The sequence below is a fragment of the Equus przewalskii genome, chromosome 5 (assembly GCF_037783145.1).
Source record: "Equus przewalskii isolate Varuska chromosome 5, EquPr2, whole genome shotgun sequence".
Taxonomy (NCBI): domain Eukaryota; kingdom Metazoa; phylum Chordata; class Mammalia; order Perissodactyla; family Equidae; genus Equus; species Equus przewalskii.
Window position 1 is genome coordinate 72,382,489 of NC_091835.1, and position 18,925 is coordinate 72,401,413.

An 18,925-nucleotide genomic window follows, 5' to 3' on the forward strand; every position below is an offset into this window, starting at 1 on the left:
CTCTGCAGGAAGGTCTGAGCCAGACGTGGCTCTGCCTGGGCAGTCTGTGGAAAACCCTCTCCATCTGGGAGATGGGTCCTCAAGAATGTTGCCCGAGTGGGCTGGCTGCTCAGTGCCACACATGTAGCCCTGTGCACTGCATTGGGAGCCTGTGCGCCATGGGTGGGAGAGCTGATGGGCCGGCTACACTGAAAGCTACAGTTACCAGGATGCCTTATGACCGCTCGCCCACCCATGGGGCTCCCGGCTGGCTTTTCCCCTCTCCTCTTATAGCCCTTACGAACCACCTCTCAAACTACATACACAATATCCACATGGGATGTTTTCTGCCAGTAGCTCTGAGCTGTGGGTTCTATTCCAGTGTGAGGACTGCAGGCTGTGAGAAGAGGCCACGACAAATCAGGATGGTGGGAGGTTAGACACTGTGGGGAGGCAGGGGATCTGGTCTCCCCACTTGCACATTGGGAGGTGAAATAAAAACGGCAGAGTGCCCAGTGGGAGGGATGGAGGTTGTTCTTGGGGTGAACTGAGGATCACAAAATTATGGAATTTTGGATTTGGAAGGAACCATGTGACTTGTGAACCAACAGTGAGGACTCTAAGTGAGGAGAGACTCTAACAGGGAGCAGTTTGACACATCATGGTCACATCTATATGTTAGGGACAGTTCTACTTCCATTAATTCCCTCATCGGGTAGAGAGGAAGGTTTAGAGGAGCCCTTGTTTGGAGATGTACTGGCTTTGACACAGGCTTTGAATGCAACCCAGAGCACTCAGTTTTCACGGCCAGCCTCAGGTGGCATGCTTTCACTTGTGAGCACGGAGTGTCCAATTCAGCTGGCTAAGACAACAAGAAAGGTATTATCTCTTGTGAGAGATACTGGAGGTGGGCTTGGCGAATTCAGCAGTTCCAGTACATCACCAAGGACTTGGACTCTTCCCACATCCCCACACTGCTGTTCTCTGCCCAAGAGCCCTGCCTTCTGACTCTCTCTCTTCAGGTAGCAAGCTGGCTGCTGCCGCTCCTGACATCACATCCTCACAATCTCCAGAGGCAGAAAACGGACCTTTGCGTGCCATTTTTTAAGATCAAGGGAACATCTTTTTCAGAAGTCTCTGTGGCAAAATTTTCTCGTTAGCCAGAATTGCAACACACGTCTGTGCTTGAACCTGTCTTTGGCAAGGAGAATGAGACCACTTTGATTGGCTTTGACTGATTGTGATTCATCCCTTGGTTGAGTCTGCCTCCCCTGAAACACGTGGAACACGTGGCTACGAGGACGGGGCATTTGGGAATAAAATCAAGCTATCAGCAAGGAGAAACGGGCTTATAGCTTTTGCATGGGAAACCAACAGCATGTAATGAACAGTCTGAACTCGATAGAGTTCAGATAGGAAATGGTTTTATTTTCCTTTAATCATTGCCTTAAAAATGCTTTGTGGAACATTCATTTCTGGCCGCTTCATAATATCTCAGGAACAGCCCATAGTCAAGTCCAGTTTAAAATTTCAATATTACATCCAATTCAGCACCCACTTTCCCACCTCTTTTCTCCTCCTAAATACATATCTCCAACTCTGAGCCCTCCTTCGACTCCAGCACGCAAAGCATGGAGAAAATTGCAGAAATGTTGGGGAGAAGGAATGAGATGCTCAAGATCTGTCTTTTCTCTGTGATAAGACAAGCACTTCACGGGGCTGCTATGTCCCTTTGGTCTTCCTCTCCCACATCCCACCATGTTGACATTGACATTGTCTAGAATTTTAGTTCTTTGATACTATAGATTTAGTTCTATGATGTTCTTTTTAATTTTCCTTAGTCCCTTTGACAATTATTTAATGATTATCATTTTCCATATTTCTTGATACCTCTTCCTAGACTGAATTATTTGAATGCTTCTTCCATGATTGTTTTCTAAGTGGAATTTTTTGTGGCAAATCTTTTAAGTGTGGTTTTATTACCAGTGTCATTTAAATGTTAGTATCATCTTTAGAAAGCATGAATGTTGAATTTTTGTCAAATTCCTTTGCAGAATTTTTGGGATCTAACTATAGACTTTTCCTTCATTGATCACTGGTATGTATAATTGTATTCATACATTTCCTAGTATCGAATGAGTCTTTTCTCCTGGCCTGGACTCCACTTACTGCTAGATTCTATTGCTAATGTCTTTAGGATTTTGCCTCAATATTTACAAGGAAGAGAGATTGGTCTGTATTTTCTTTCTTTCTTTCTTTTTTTCGTGGGCACTCTTTTGGGTTTTTCAATCCATGTTCTGCGGGCTTCATTTAAGTATTTGTGAGGTTTCCTCCTCTCTCTGTGCTCTGGACCAGTTTAAGTGGAATTTGGTTTCTTAAAGGACTAGTAGAATTTACCTGTGAAGCCTTCCGGGCCTCGTGCTCTTTTGTGTAATAGCTCTGGATATTTTCTATTTCTTTTATAGTAATGTGTCTGTATATGTAGTTTGGCTCTTCTGGGGTTGGTTTTCTTGGATATTTTTCTAGAAAATAATCCATTTTACTCAAGTTGAAAAAATTTATTTGCAGAGATTGAAGCAAAATAATTTTTTAATTATTTGAATTTGCCTTTTATCTTTGTTATGTCCCCATTCTCAGGTCTTATTCCGGTTTCTCTCACTCCTCTCCCCTCAACTCTTTTTTTGTTGTTAAATTAGATAATGGTTTATCTATTTTTTCCCTAAATAATCAGCTCTTGGATTTTTTAAAGTTCAAGTTCTATAATTTTCTCTTTTCCATTTAATTAACTGCTGATTTTACTTTTACTAATTTCTTCTTTCTACTTTCATTAAATTTAGTTTGCTCTTTAATTTTCTTCGTTGATTGCTTAATTAATTTATTTTTACTGTTTTGGATTGATGCTAACATTTAAGGCTTTGAAATTTCCTAGAACACTGTTTTATTTGTATCTAGGATTTCTACATGCAGTATTTTCATTACTGTTACCTTCTAGATATTCAGTAATTTTGCTTTATTTTCCCCTTTAAATCAACAGTTGTGGGTTATAAATTCCCATATGAGTAAGAATTTTTTTAGGGAGATTATCTAGTTCTGTTTTTAGATTCTAGTTTTATTGTTCTATCTTCAGAGAAAATCCATTTGCATTATTTCTACATTTTAGGGTTTACCAAAGTATTGGCTGAGGGTATAGAGTCTGGAGCCAGACTGCCTCAGTTCGAATCCTGGGTTTACCACGTATTAGCTACATGACCTTATTTAACTGCTCTGTGTCTCAAGTTTCATCATAGGTTTGTTATGAGGACTGAAAAAAACGGAAATTTCTAAAGTGCTTAGAATAGTGCCTGGCACGTTTTAAGTTTTCTAAAAGCGTTAGCCATTATTGTTGTTGTGGTTATCATATAATTTTTGATGCACTTTGATGAGTTTCTGAAAGGAAGGAATATTCTCTCTTTTCAAGAGTATTACGTTAGCCTGTCTTACTGTTGAAGTTGCTAAGATACCCCATGGAAGTGCTTTTCTGTTCCACTTGCCCTTTATGGACTGAAACAGGTGAGTCAGAGTTTCTCCAACTGCTAATCTTGCATTTCCTAAAGTTTTGGTGCTCTACTATAAGAAATATTTATGTCGGTTAAATTTTCTATTGTGGATTGCAAACTTTATTCATATAAATACTCTTCCTTGTCTCATTTAATGTGTTTGCACTGAAAGAAATGTTATCTGATATTAAGATCAACATTCTGCTTTCTTAATTTGCTTTTGCTGGTCCTTTGACTTTCAGTCTTTCTGAGTTACCTTTTTAAATTTCTATTGATTTTTGTATAATTCCTACAAACAAGGACATTCTCATCATAACCTCAATGCAATCATAAAATCAGGAAATTAACATTTGATATGCCTTTGATTCCTTATTACCATCTAAACCACAGGCCCCATTTAAATGTTGTCAGTTGCCCCAATAATGTCCCTATGGCAAAAGTATCCAATCCAAGATTATCTATAGCATTTAGTTGTGACATTTCTTCAGTCTTTCCTTGATTTTCATGGCATTTCCACTTTTGAAGATTACAGGTCAGTTATATAGAATGCTCCACAATTTGAGTTCATCTGAGTTTTCCTCATGATTAGATTTCAGGTTCTGCATTTTGGGCAGGAATGTCAGGAAGTGATACTGTATTCTTCACATTACACTCTATCGGGTGGTCCATAATTTTGATTTGTCCAATTTTTGTGATGTTAACTTTGATCATTGATTAACGTGATGTCTGCCAGATTTCTCCACTGTGAATTACTCTTTTTCCTCTTTGTAATTAATAAATATTTTGTGGGAAGCTATTTTGAGATTACGTAAGTGTCCTGTTCCTCATCAAACTTTTATCAATGAGTTTTAGCACTCATTGATGTTTCTTGGCTGGATTATTTATTCCTGTGATGGTTGCCAAGTAGTGATTTTCTATGTCAATCATTTCCTCTACATTCATTAGCTGCTTTTCTACTGTTAGGAAAACCTTTCTCACGTCCCCATTTATTTATTCATTTATTTATATCGATATGGACTCATGACTTATTTAGTCAATAAATTATAATTCTATTACTGTCACTACTTATTATAGTTATTTTATAATCTTTTATAATATTTTTCTTTTCCATTGAGCTTGGTTAGTCTGAGACAACTTGACAGGATTGGTATTAAGCTAGCCTTCTGGTTACCTTCTGTATTCTTTTGACATGTCTCCATCCTTCTTTGAGCACTTTCTTAGTTTCTGGCACAACCAGGCATTCCAGGCTCATCACGTACTTTCTCTCATCTAGCTCTGGTGTCAGCCATTTCTCCAAGGATCTGTTGTCTTTTTTTTTTTCCTGCTTTTTCTCCCCAAATCCCCCCAGTACATAGTTGTATTTCAGTTGTGGGTCCCTCTAGTTGTGGCATGTGGGACACCGCCTCAACATGGCCTAATGAGCAGTGCCATGTCCACGCCCAGGATCCGAACCGGTGAAACCCTGGGCCACCAAAGCGGAGCGCGTGAACTTAACCACTCGGCCATGGGGCCGGCCTCAAGGATCCGTTCTCTTAAAGGTGCGTATTTAGAAATGAAGATATAGGCTCTACGTATGCTCATTGTTCTTAAGATGTTGCTGCTTCCAGGCCCTCCCAGTGGTCAAAGCTAGGGAATATATGTTTGTGTGTATATATGTACATATGTGTGTATGTGTGTGTGTTCATACAAATAAATAAATACATGCACATTTACATCTAGGTGTATTTCTACATCTGTTTATATATTGAACACTGTGAGTTCTCACCGCTACTTCCAGTTCCAATCTGACACCACAGAATTCCAGCTCAGTCACCCTGCACCATGCAGACCCGCTCCTCACCCTGCTTGGGCTCTGACACCTTATGCCAGGACACTGCTTCCCCCTACCCCCGGACCGTGGGGCAAACACCTTCCTCTCTCTCTCCAGTTCCAACACCCTGCTCCAGCCTCCCAGCAAGCCCCACTCCCCACCATGCCGATGCCTGCCTGGCTACTTTACCTACTGGCTTTTGTACTGAGTTATTCAGAGAGGAAAGCAGGAGTGCAGGCAAAGTGGAAGAAAGGCAAAATGAAGCAGTTACTTTGTTATTGATAGATCTTTTCATCCATTGTTTATAGTTTAATTTTGCTTTGTGATCCAGTCTGAGAATCTTTCATTTTTATTAATGAATCTGTGCTATTTTTATTTATTCATGGAAAAGGTATGTTTGGCACTAGTTTTATCCTCTTAATGCTGTCCTTCCATTTAACAATTCTTATGTTATTTATGTTTTGCTATATGATCTGCGTTTCTTCTTTATGGTAGTTCCTTCTGATAATATAAAAGATTGGTAGTTTGTTTATAGTCCTATTGATGATCTTTATAGCCATAACTTCAAATGATGTACTCAATTCTTTCTTATTTACGGCTGATTTCCTCTACTCTCAATGATTAAAATAGTGTACTTCCACTTTCTCCTTTATCCCCTCCGCTTCACCATCTGATTTTCATGGATTATAGTATTGTTGTTAATTCTTCTAGTGATTTCCTTTATACCTTTATTACTGGATTTAGCAGGTTAAAATAGTTTTTGACACTCCAACTGTAAAGGTTGTTTATCAGCCCACTTAGATTACTCTCACTCTCTCTTCCCACCATCCCCATTCTGATCTTTGGTTGCAGCTCGTTGTGCATAACATCCACCTTCTGCTTCGTAACCATAATTCCCACAGCAATTTTAGCTTTCATCTTGCATTAAAATGGATTTACCACTCACAGCTAACCCTTTTGCCTCATTTTCTCCATACATCTCTCGGCTGGCTAAAGTTTATCGTCTAATAGTTGTTTTGAAAAGGGTTCATAGGAATGAAATTCTCTGAATTCTTGCATGCTGGAAATATTTGTCTGTTGCCTTTAGCCTGGTAAAATAGTTTAAGTACAAAATTCCTGGATCGGACTTTTCTTCTCTCAGAGGAGATTTTCTCTACAATGTCTCTACACTGTCTTTTGGTGTCAAAGTCTGGAGCCAGCCTGGATTTTTTTTTCCTCAATAGGTGTGTTGATAGTTTTGCCTGAATGCCCAAAGGTTCTTTCTTTATCTTTGAAGATAAGAAATTTTGGGGGCCACCCCATGGCTGAGTGGTTAAATTCCTGCGCTCTGCTTCGGCCATCCAGGGTTTTGCTGGTTCGGATCCTGGGTGAGGACCTAGCACTGTTCATGAGGCCGTGGTGAGGCGGTGTCCTGCATAGCACAACCAGAGGCACTCACAACTAGAACATACAACCGTTAGGCCAGTCTCAGCACTAGTCTTTTTGAATCAAGTTTTCCTGTCAATCTGTAGAAATTCAACTTTTTAAATTAAATTTTAATTTTTAGTTGTGGTAAAATACATGTGACATAGAATTTACCATCTAAACCATTTTTAAGTGTACAGGTCAATAGCGCTAAGTATGTTCATGTTGTTGTGCAACCAATCTCCAGAACTTTTCATCTTGCTAAACTGAAACTCTATACTCATTAAACAACAACTTCCAGTTTCTGCCTCCTGTCAGCCAGATTCAAGTTCTCTTTTCTTTTTAAATTTTATTTATCTATTTTTTTTTTTTGAGGAAGATTAGCTCTGAGCTAGCATGCACCACCAATCCTCTTCTTTTTGCTGAGGAAGATTGGCCATGAGTTAATTTATCTGTGCCCATCTTCCTTTACTTTATATGTGGAACAGCTGCCATAGCATGGCTTGATAAAGGGCGCTATGTCCGTGCCGGGATCTGAACCTGTGAACTCTGGGCCGCAGGAGAAGAGTCCGTGAAGTTAACCGCTATGCCACCCGTCCGACCCAAGTCTTCTTTTATTTTTAAGGAAATTTGTCTTCAGTTATGTTTTTCTTTTCTAGGTGTTCAGTTCTCTTTTCAGGGCAGTCATTATTATATGTATGGTGGATCTGGTTACAAACAAGGTGTCCTTGATGTTGCTTCTCTGATTATGTTGTGTACTTTCTGGAAGTCGTGCTTCACCAGCTCTGCCCATGACCTGTCATTGTGCGACACTGTGTCAGCATCCTCCCCCAGTGTGGTTCCAGTGAAACTGGATTTGGCAGAAATTCTTCACAGAAAGCGTTATTTGGAGTTGTGAGTGCTTGCTATTTTCATCCAAAATGGAATTGATGTATCTGTATTTATTTTTCTGTTTGTAATCAATTCAACTGGTTTTGGAGATAAGAAGTTGGTAGATATATCTTCACTCTTCCTCCTTATGTCTGGAATTGTGTTATGGAGTGTTTTTTCCCATTAGTTTGTATATGGTTTATTTAGAATATCATCTATATCTGAACATCAAACTTCCATAACCCCAGAAAGCAGGAAAACAACTACAAACTCAGAAATAAGCCTATTTTTTATTAAACAATTTTTTTGGTCATTTCATGGAATTTGGGGTGGGAGGGGAGGAAGAAAGCTATGCTTGGCTCTCCATCTGGACACAGATGTGTTTGCATGTACCTTGTACCTTGAGCAGTTTCTTCCCAGAGACCAACCCTTGGCCACCCCCCAACCCAAGTGACCTTCTGGAGTGGACAGACCTGCATCACAAGGGGGAGCTGTCTGCTTCTTTTTTCTTCTGGGCTTAGGTCCTTTGTCTGCTGCCATTGTTTCTGGGGTTGAAAGCGATTTCATCCCAGCTGAAATTTTCTCTGAAACAGTATCTGGGGAAGCTGTTCCCCTTTATCAGGCTTGGTCATGATCACTGTGCCTCCAAAGGCACTGAGATTTGGGTGTGAGATGGTTGAAGTTTTCTCTCCTTTGTCGGGGGAGAACCTGGGATGTGTTGGGGTGCTGGAAGGCAGATATCACAGGAGCCTGGGTGGGTGCTGTCAGTGGGCGGGGTAGGAGAAGTGTTGTGTGCAGGTATGGGCCTGAGTGGACGGTGCCTACATGAATCTCCTTCTCTCAATACGCGGACTGCTTGTTAAGCATCTATTTACTACCCGTCAAGTATTAGGGATACTGAGATGGATCCCACATAGACCTGCTTCTGAAGAGTTGCCTAAAGGTGAAGAGGTAGCACATGTGCCAAACTCATGCTCTGAGAATAGAGAGGATGGAGACGTCAACTTCACGGGATGGGAATGGAGAGGTGGGTGGAAGTGGTGAATTCATTCAATATCCAACTCATATTTATTGAGTGCCTGCTGTGTTTCAGGCACTGGGGAAACATCAGTGACAAGAACAGAAACCTCTGCCCTCCTGATGCTTACATTCTAGTGAGGACAGCAGACAGGTAAGTAAATTGTATAGTATATTAGATAGTGAGAAATGCCACAAGATGAATAAATTCTAGAGATCTGCTGTACAACATAGGGTCTACACCTAACAGTACGATATTGTGCACTCAAAAGGGTAGATCCCAAGCTAAGATGCTAAGTGTTTTTAACACAGACATAGCAAGGGAACACAAGAAATCTTTTGGAGATGAGGGGATATGTTTGTTACCTTGATTGTGGTGATGGTATCATGGGCGTATGTGTATGTCCAAACTCACCAAAATATATACATTAAATATGTGCAATTTTTGGTATATTAAATATACCTCAAAAAAGCTGAAAAAAAGGAAAAGAAATGTTAAGGACAAAAATAAAGTAGTGACTATATAGGGGGAAGTTGCAGTTTTAGGCAGGCTGGCCGGGAATGGCTTCTTTGAAGAAGTGGCATTTTGAGCAAAGATTTGGAAGAAGTGAGGGAGGGAGCCATGTGGTTACACGGCAGATGTTAACATACATCTTTTGCAATTATTTAATCCTTGAATAAAAAAATCTAGATGCCAGCTTTAAAATGTGTGAAGGGGTACTTAGTTTTTAAAAATTCTTTTAGAAGAAACTATCAGAAAGAGAACTTAAGAAAAACAATCCCATTTACAACAGCATCAAGAAAATAAAATACTTAGGAATAAATTTAACCGAAGAGGTCAAAGATCTATATGGTGAAAAGTAAGACATATGTATCAACATAATGGGAGATTATTCAACCGTTTGAAGGAAGGAAATCCTGCCATTACATCAGCATGAAGAGAACTTGAGGGCGTTATGCTAAGTGAAATAAGTCAGACAGAGAAAGACAAATACTGTATGATCTCACTTATACGTGGAATCTAAAAAACCCGAACTCACAGAAACAAAGAGTGGATTGGTGGTTGCCAGGGGCTGGGAGGTGGGGGAAATGGGTGATGTTGGTTAAAAGGTATGAACTTCCAGTTATAAGATAAGCCAGTAGCCTGATGAGACGATGAATTTGGGTTGGGGGTGTGTACCTGCTGCCTTGGCTGCTGTTATAAAGTACCATAAACTGGATGACTTGAAACAAGCTGGATCGGTTGTCTCCCGGTGCTGGAGGCTAGGAGTCCAAAATCAAGGTGTCGGCAGGGCTGTGCTCCCTCTGAGACCTGCAGGGGAGAGTCCTCCCTTGCCTCTTCTTGCTTCTGGTGTTTGCCGGCAATCCTCGGCGTTTCTTGTCTTATAGATGCATCACTCCAGTCCCTGCCTCTGTTGTCACGTGGCCATCTACCCTTGTGTGTCTTCATATCATCTTCCCTCTATGTGTCTCTGTGTCCAAATGCCTCTCTTCTTATAAGGACAACATATATTGGATTAGGGGCCCACCCGACTCCAGTATGACCTTCACTAGTCACATCTGCAATGATCCAATTTCCAAATAAGGGCATGTTCTGAGGTGCCAGGGGTTAGAACTTCAGCAGATCTTTTTTGGGGGACACAATTCAACCCACAAAATGGGACAGTCTATCCAAGTGTGAAGTGCCCCATTTACCGAGTGTTGATGATAATCAGTGCTGGGGGGGGGGGTGTGGGGTGGGGTAAGGGGCCTGTTCCGGAAGATCTCACTGCTTCCTTGACCGTGTTCTCTGAAGCAGAGGATGCGTGGTGGCAGTGTGAGGAGTGAGTGGGGAGATGCATTTCTTCATTCAGTTAAAACAGGGTGGGGGTGGAATGCCCCCCACTCCTCAGAATAGGAGGGGAGGGAATCGCATGGGGTGGGAGAAGGACGGTCTAGAATCAGTGACTCTGGGGATGGAGGAGAGCAGGGGTGCCGTGTGCCTGGCTCCGGGAAAGGGTGGCAGAAGGGCTGATGGTGTTCTCGTTTCCTCGATGGTCGTGAGTATTTTCGCCTGCCCGCCTGTGTGCTAAGCACCATCCTGGGCTGTGGTGGAGGGAGGCAAGGGATGCAGGGTGATCACAGGGATAATTATAATGGATTCAATTGGCCTCTTTCGTCAAGTGTCAGCTCTCACTGCAGTGGCTCAGTAGTGACTGACTGGATCTGATTCGCCATTGCCACTCACTTTGGTCCAGTGTAAAAGGTATGAATGGAAGGTAGGAGGGACGTGTTTTCAATAACGGTACAAGAAAGGGGCTTAGCAGTGGCTCAGGCTTTGACTATTTTCGGGATGATAAATCCTAGTTCTTTGGAGGTTGGTTTAATTTTTGGAAATGCTCAAATGTCACTAGGAGCTGTGTGTGAAGAATGAGGAGGTAGACCAGCAGTAGAGTGGGACTTGGAGCAGAGGGAGGCTCAGCACGGGTGGCTGTGGCTCAGTGTGAGTAAGAGGGCTTGGGAGAGGCTGTGTCCTCAAGGCAGGCTGAAGTGGCCGAGGCCTAGGACAGGACACCCGGTGCCTCGCGGCACTCCAGGTGGGCTTTTCTACCCCTCCTGCAGGGCCCACCCCACAGAGCACAGCGCACGGCAAGTTGGATGCTTTCAGTTTAATTGTTCTGAGCTGCAAGCAAGTTTAAGGCGATAAGTCCAGAGACCCCATTCTTTTCAGGTTCTTAGGGCTTAATTGGAATGAATTTGTCCCTCAGTTTTCTTAAAAGTTCAGTTCCACCTAGAAGAAAGTTGAGATGAGAATGAGGTTTGAAGGGCCGCAGGCACCAGCTGCCCCCATTCCATCCTCCCCAACTCCATCTCCTGCCTTCCAACCTCACAGAGCCCCTGGCGGGCCTCACACAGAAGTCAGAGGGATGGAGGTTACAGTCCAAGAAGCCGAAGGACCTGCGTTCTTCCCCCACGTGGGCAAGGGTGAGAGGAAGAGAAACAGAAGCAAGTGAGCTCTGCAGTGGGCGCTGGGGGCAGGCTCCAGGGGAGTCTAGTATCAGACAACCATGGCGGTTTGAGTGTGGATGAGAAATTGGAGACGTGGGAAAACACAACACGAGGGAAGCTTCAAGGTGGGGGAGGCTGTGGGGTTCCAGGTGTCAGGCACGGAGTGGAGATGGGGACGTGTGCTCACCCACCTCCCACCCCTGGAGGGTGGGCGGGGAGTATTCCTGTCCCCACAAGCCTTCGCCTTGGGATGCACTCACCTTCGAAGAGTTTTTTTCCACCTTCAATTCCTTCCCGCGCTCCTTTTCTTGCTTCTTCAAGGGTACGCCTTGCTTTCAAGAGTCTTCTCTCTGCTAAGTCTTCTGATTTTGGAGGAGAGTCACATCAGCAGAAAAGCCACATCATTTAAAGAGAACAGCCCCTCCCCCGCTCAGGTCCCCCCCTCCCCCATCCATATTATTCCTGCACAAATTCCTGAAGGGGAGAAGTTTTGCTGAGGGGCCCAGCTTCTCTCTCGCAGGAAGGTGGGTGTGCTGGGAAAGAAACCAGGCAGGGTGCAGGCAGCAAAATCCACTGTTGTAGAAACTCTGTGTGTGGGTGCACTGTGCACCCCCATTTGTGCCTTTGTGTTCAGGTGAGTGGATATGTCTGCTTCTCGCTGGGCTTGTCTCTGTGGGTGGAGGCATCATGCAGGCCTGCCACCAGAGACTTCTCTGGGTTGTTATCTGGTGTGGAGATGAGACTTACTCAGGGGTTTTAGTTGTTCCCCTGGGGCGAACCCGTCTCCTGCTGCCGTCTCTTGGGGTGAAGCAGATTCCACTGGAGCTGTGATCCCCGCACCAGGTTCAGCTGCAAACACACCAATTTGTTGATTTTAGCAAAGTCAAGTGTTGTTTTTCCTTTGGAATGAGTGGCAGGCCCCAGGATACCTAAGAAGTGCTGGGTGCCAGGGTACAGAAGCATAAGACATAAACCCTGCCCTCCTAAGGGAGATAAGATTTCTACACACTCTGTGCTTGTTACAGACTGAATGTTTGTGTGCCCCCCCCCCACCCCCGCTCCGTGGTGGGGCCTATGAGGTAATCAGCTCATGAGGGTGGAGCCCTTGTGAATGGGATTAGTGCCCTTATGAAAGAGACCCTAGAGAGCTCTTTCTGCCATGTGAGGACACAGTGAGAAGTTGGCAGTCTGCAGCCTGGGAGAGGGCCCTCCCCAGAACCCGACCATGCTGCACCCTGACTGTGAACTTCCAGCCTCCAGAGCTGTGAGAAATCAATTTCTGGTGTCTAAGCACCCAGTCTATGGTGGTTTGTTGTAGCAGCCCAAAGGGCCCAAGACACCGCCTCTTGGAAGGTGGACAGGGCTGTGGGGGGCTCTGGGGGTGGGAGAATCAGGGAGTGTGTCAGAGAGAAGCTGGGTCTTGAAGGCAGGATTTTGGCAAGAAGGATATTCTAAAGGGGCTGCCCTGGGGGCAGGAAGAGAGCTCAGGGGAAGGCGTGTGCGGGACAGGTGTGGGGATTGCAAACGGCTGGTGTGGGTGGTACGTGAAGGAGGCACAGAAAATAGGCTTGGAAAACGAGGTCTGAGCCCTGAGAGTAAGCACCTCACTAAGGAATTGGGAGTTCTGGGAGGTGTTTGTGGGTGAAGGTATTAATACATGTGGGACATTTCCCTCATCACTTAGCCTCATCTTTTTCTCCGTTTTATTCACAATCAACCGTTCTCCCGTTCTTCCCACTGACCTTGCCTGCCTGGGTGATCCCATTTTGTTCTTAGCCTTGTCCCACCCCAATCCATGCTCTTCCCATTATCACCAAGAGCAGGACCTAAATCCCCTCCCGCTGGGTTCCTCTCCCAGCCTCCACTGACACCCCCAGGGCAGGGACCAGAGGGAGAGAACGACTCACCACGGGTCACAGAGGCATCTTCTGCAACGGAGGAAAGAGATGACAGTGAGGACTGAACCTGACCTGCCTGAGCCACCTTCCCTCCCATTCCCAATCCTCAGCTCTCTGGAGTATTTGTGGACACAGGGGGACGCATTTCCGTGCTGGCTGAACACGCCCTCCTGCCACATCAGTAGGCCCACCAGGGCATTCTTTCTGATGTTTAACTAGAACTCCTCCTGCAGTTTTTTGAAGCAGGTTCTCCTCAGAGAAGGGTAATGTTGCTCTGAAAACTGGCAAGTGGAGTGTGGGCTAGATTTTAGCCCCTACCACCCTCTGCCTGGCATCCTTATGCAGGGGGCAACCTGCCCAGCTATATGCGGTGGTCCAAAAGCCCCCCCCTGCAAGAAGGCCAGTGACTGAAGCATAGCGGGTAAAGGACGGTGTGGAGGAGATGAGCCTGGGGAGCAGGCAGGGCCAGGGGTTTCTTGGCTCCCCTGCCAGTGGGATTAAGAGGCCACATGTGGAGAACTGGGGGCAAGTGTCACTCACAGAGGCAGGAGGAGCCAGGACAGCACTGGGAGAGGAAGAGAAGAATGAAGACAGGAGCTAAGGCTGCCCTGGACTGTGAGGGCTCTGATGGGTGCTGGGGAAGGGCCATACTCACGGGCACAGACCAGGGCCCCAGCCAGAGCCACCAGGAAGAGAAGAGCCATGAATCTCATGCTTCTGGATGAGGAGCAGGTATAACCACAGAATCCTCAGAGGCTCTGCGAGTACTGGTGCTGAGACTGCTAGGCCCTTTTAAAGATACCAAGGGCCAATGGGAATCAAGCTTGGAGGGGTGTGGCTTCCGCATCCTCCCCTCTTTGTCCCCCAGAGTGTCACCTGCTAAGTCAACAAGGGCTAGCTGGGGCTGGCTGATATCCTTGCAGGGAGGTCCTTTCCCTATTGGCTCCCAGCCATCCCTTTCCTCCCTCCTTCCTTCCCCACCCCACCTGCCCTCTGGGTCACGTCTCTGGGATCTCAGAGAATGGAGGCAGAGCAAGTTTTTTTGGGGGGAGGTTCTGCAGCATGTGTGTTGAAGGTACTGGTAGGACTCTCAGTCCTGGCATGTCTCCATCAGGACTGGGGGCTCAGGAGATCACAGTGTCCACCTTGGCCTTGATCTCCACAGGATTCGGTGCAGGGGCTTGAAGGTTTCCCCAGACTAAGCAAATCCCTTTCTCTGGGAGGCCACACTCAGAACATGTGGGGACTGAGTTCACAGCTCCTTTCTTCTCTTAAGGGATGGCTTTGAAGGCACATGTGCCTTATCTGGCATTGTCCCCTGGTCTTGAAGTTATCCACCTGCTGGGAGGAGCACCTCCAGCCTCACGTGAGTCCCTGTCAACCTCTAACTTCAGGCCCCATCAATGGGACCCCCCATGTTTCTGAGAGAATCTCCTGGTTAAAGGATGATGGTCGTTCACTGAAATTGGAACTTGGTTCTTCATTCAAGAGGGGCGCTGATCTACGGTGTGAACAATCCAGAAAAGCAGATAATTCTCTGGGACTTGGGATTTCTTCCTCTCCTGAACTGGAATTCAAAAGGCCTGGATTTTTAGTTCTGGCTTTATCATATACCTAGGACAGTATGCTGTCATATACTGAAAAACTTTAGATTTTCATCTGTCATCTGGGAGTTATGGCTCCTATGTACAGGATAGTGGTGGAGATTAAGTGAGATAATATATGGTAAAGCATTTTTTAGACAATAAATTTCTGTGGAGATGTGTGGGATTCTTAGCTTTGCAGAGTAAAGTTCAAGAGTAAAGTTATGGGTAGGTTTGGTTCAGGCTGGTGCTAAATGCTAAATTTATAGAAGGGGGCTGAGGAGAAACAGGAGTCAGTTGAAGGACTGACGGGTGGAAAACAGGGTACTGGATGTCCACTTGTGATCCTCCGTTTGCTTGGTGTTGGCTCCCACCAGGTCCAAGTGGTCCTGCAGGCTTCTCTGCCTCAATGGCTGCTCTGAAGATTTGTGTGGGAAAGGGCGTACCAGGGAATTTTTGACATGAGGGTATTTTGGGTGCCTGGGTTCAGAGCATCCGTTTCCTCAGGAGATAAAGGAAGAGCAAATGAATGGGGTGGGACATGAAAGGTATGAGGAGTGAGAACTTTTAGCCCATTTCACCCATCCTTAACCTCCAGGTAATAAGACCATCACATTCAGGCAGCTGATCTGCTCCAGGCATAGCTCCCTGTGTGAGTCAATAGTTGAGATTTATCTGACATCTAACAGTGGCCAGTAGGTGAAGCAGAGAGATGCATTGAATTAACACAGGAACAGGACTTGGCAATTGACTGCCTGCCTGAGGGGCCAGGTCCGGGAGCCTTGAAAGTGCTAGTGGCCTTCACTGTAGCAGGGAGGGCTGAGGGACAGGAGAAAGGTTTGATTGCATCAGTGCCCTGGGATGTGTGTCGTGTACACTGCATGTCAGAACAAGTGCTGACTCTAGATCTCAATCTCATTGAGCACATTAAAAAAGCCAACAGGAGCAAACGATGATATTTGCACAAGTCTTTTCTAAGAGGAAATTAGAACTTTGGCATCAACACTAGAGCTGTCACAGAGCAGGGTCTTTCCAAATGTCACTGCTCAGCTCTTTTCCTCTCCAAATTCTCCTCTTGGCCTCAGGAATTAAAGAGGCAGACAGTGACAAAATGGGGTGAGGCGGAAGGTAGAGACAACTGTTCTACATAAATTTTCATTACTTTATAACAGGGCCCAAGTTCAACGTTACCCCAGATTATAGGGCCTGGGAAAGAATTGGATACATATATTAGAGAAAAGAGATGCACCACATGGATGCGGTGGTGGATGAGGGGCTGTTCTCTGTGATGTCTTGTCTTCTAGGGTAGCTGACCTCCATGATGGCTGTTAGTCAGTTTGCTCATCTGTGTCTTTTCTCAGGTCCTGGTTATTCCCTGTCCATCCTACTTCCCTCCCACCCCCTGCCTCAGATCTATTCTCTGTCCATCTTTGTACTGGCCTGGAAGGATGAACTTTGAGGCCTCCCTTGCCTTCTGGCATCTACTTGAGTTTGGCCACTGGAGGACAGTGGTGGGAGATCAGAGGATGGGAAGAGAGAGAGGTCAAGGCATTTGTTCCTCCTGCTCACTCCCTGCTTTGACATATGTGGTAGGTCGATGTCTAAGATGCTCCCCGTCATCTGCACTTCCTGGCGGTCATGCCCTTGTGTAATCCCTCTGCTGGAGCAGGGGCTGGAGCTCGTGATCCACTTCTAACAAATAGAAAATGGCAGAAGTGATAGGATGTCACTTCTGAGATTAGTTTATAAAGGACTGTGACTTTTGTCTTGCTTACACACACACACACACACACACACACACACACACACACTCTTTCTCTTTTTCTCCAGATCGTCTCAGCCTACTCCCCAACGAGGTGAGCTGCCCTATGGAGAGCCGCACATGGCAAGGAACTGAGGGCAGGCTTAGCCTGCAGCCAGGGAGGGACAGATACCCTCAGTCCAACAGTCTAAGAAGAACTGAATCCTGCCAACAACCATGTGATAGAGCTTGGAAGTGGATCCTTCTGCAGTTGAGCCTTGAGGTGACTGCAGCCTCGATGATGCCTTCACTGCAGTCTTGTCAGAGACTCTGAGCAGAGGACCCAGTTAAGCTGCACCCGGACTCCTGGCACATAACATCTGTGAGATAAGAAATGATGTTATTTGAAGCCGCTAGGTTCTGGAATAATTTGCTATGCAGCCGCAGATAATGAATACAGCGTGGTGTGGCTGTGTTCCTCTACGACTACAGCTCCTGTCTAGTGGCCCCGGTTCCACAGCTCCGTCTCTTAACTGGTCTCAGGGAATGCTATTTCCTCTCCCTGCTGCTTAAGTGTTAGAGATGGTAATGGCTTCCTGCTGTTGCTAGTCCTTACTTGCACCTCTGTAAATAATTCTTTTTCATTAAAGAGGCTCTTAAAAAAGCCCTTCTGTGTGTGCCATCTGTTTTCTGCCGGGACCCTGACTGATTCATCCTACCCCGTCTGACCCGCGCTGAATGTCTCTTCCCTGTTCCTCTCCTGTGTGTTAAACCTTGCCTTGGAGTCAGAGAGGTAGCAGAGACTTCAAATGAGGAAGCGACACAGACTCTTGGGGGTAGATAGCTCCCACATCTAAGACACAGACATAAGTTGTGTCTGTGAGGGCCACTTACCCTGACTGCTGTGTCTCACATGGCTAATCTTCTCTGCCAAGCTTGTGGGCTTGCCCAGGCTCTGCCACACTCCCCTGATGCCCTTGATCATTCACCTTGGCCAGTGGGGGAGGTGGGAAGACAAAGCAATGAAGTGCAATTTTTTTAAAACTCCAATTCTACTTCTTTAGCAAGCACACAGCGTGTAATATGTGCTAGGCACTGTTTTCAGAGCTTTATAAATTTTAATCTCATTTAATCCTCGTAACAACCCAACGAGATAGGCACTGTTAATACTCCCACTTTACAGACGAGAAAACTAAGGCAAAGGCAGATTAAGGAACTTGCCCATGATCACACAGCTAGTCAGTGGCAGGGCTGGTTTCAAACATGGGGCTTTTTGGTTCCAGGGTCTGTGCTATCAACCATAACTCTCTGCTCGAACATTCCATTCCATTTTATAATAAATATTAGGCCTCTGTAACATTAAGTTCCTCTAGTCTTAACTAATCAGTATCTTATTAATTAGGGTTCTTTGAAGGAAAACAGAACCAATTGTGTGCATGTGTGTTTGTTTATTTTAAGGAGTTGGCTCTGACAAATAAAAATGGCAAGCAATAGGATATATTGGAGTATATGAGGAAGCCATTTGGTATAAACCTAATTCGGCCTGACTTTGGTTTTCCCAAAAGGGCCTGACTGTGGCTGTTGAGCACGCCTTGTATATCTCCTTAGACATTTCCTATGGCCAGAACAAAGGCCCTTGAGATAAAGGTGCAACTTCCCCCCACATTAGCGTTTCCTTAAGGATAAGCATTTTTCCTTAGGCTAGGAACTGATTGCTGCACTCACCTTTGACCACCCAGCTCACCTGTGACCACTCAGCTCCAGACAACAGACTGCCACCCTGCTGTGTTCACCGAGACAGAAGACCTACCTACTATTTCCATCAATCGCTGTGCCGACAGAGCAGTCTCGCGACTATTGTAAAAGGGACATTCCAATCATATGTGAAACATCCTCTTTGAGGGTATATAACCACTCTGTGCACCCCACTTCTTTGGTGCCCTTTCTTCCTTCGGGAAGAAAGGCCCAGGGTTATAATCCTCAGATTTAAGCTCAGAATAAACTCACCCAAATTTTCATTTATAGATTGGTTATGGATTATTTTCGTCAACAGCTCACAAGATTATGGAGGCTGGCAAGTCCAAAATCTGTAGTTCAAG

The 18,925-nt window shown here is 45.2% G+C and overlaps 1 protein-coding gene across 1 annotated transcript; it reads right to left on the bottom strand.

Moving 5' to 3' along the window:
• Window positions 1-11,251: 11,251 nt before the first annotated feature.
• LOC103563241 (extracellular glycoprotein lacritin-like) lies at window positions 11,252-14,318 on the bottom strand. The gene is made up of 5 exons (XM_008538531.2): window positions 14,158-14,318; window positions 13,512-13,532; window positions 12,352-12,453; window positions 11,865-11,966; window positions 11,252-11,386 (listed from the first exon to the last, which is right to left on the bottom strand). The coding sequence occupies exons 1-5, from the start codon at window positions 14,213-14,215 to the stop codon at window positions 11,331-11,333; spliced, it is 339 nt and encodes a 112-aa protein (XP_008536753.1). The 5' UTR covers window positions 14,216-14,318; the 3' UTR covers window positions 11,252-11,330.
• Window positions 14,319-18,925: the final 4,607 nt, after the last annotated feature.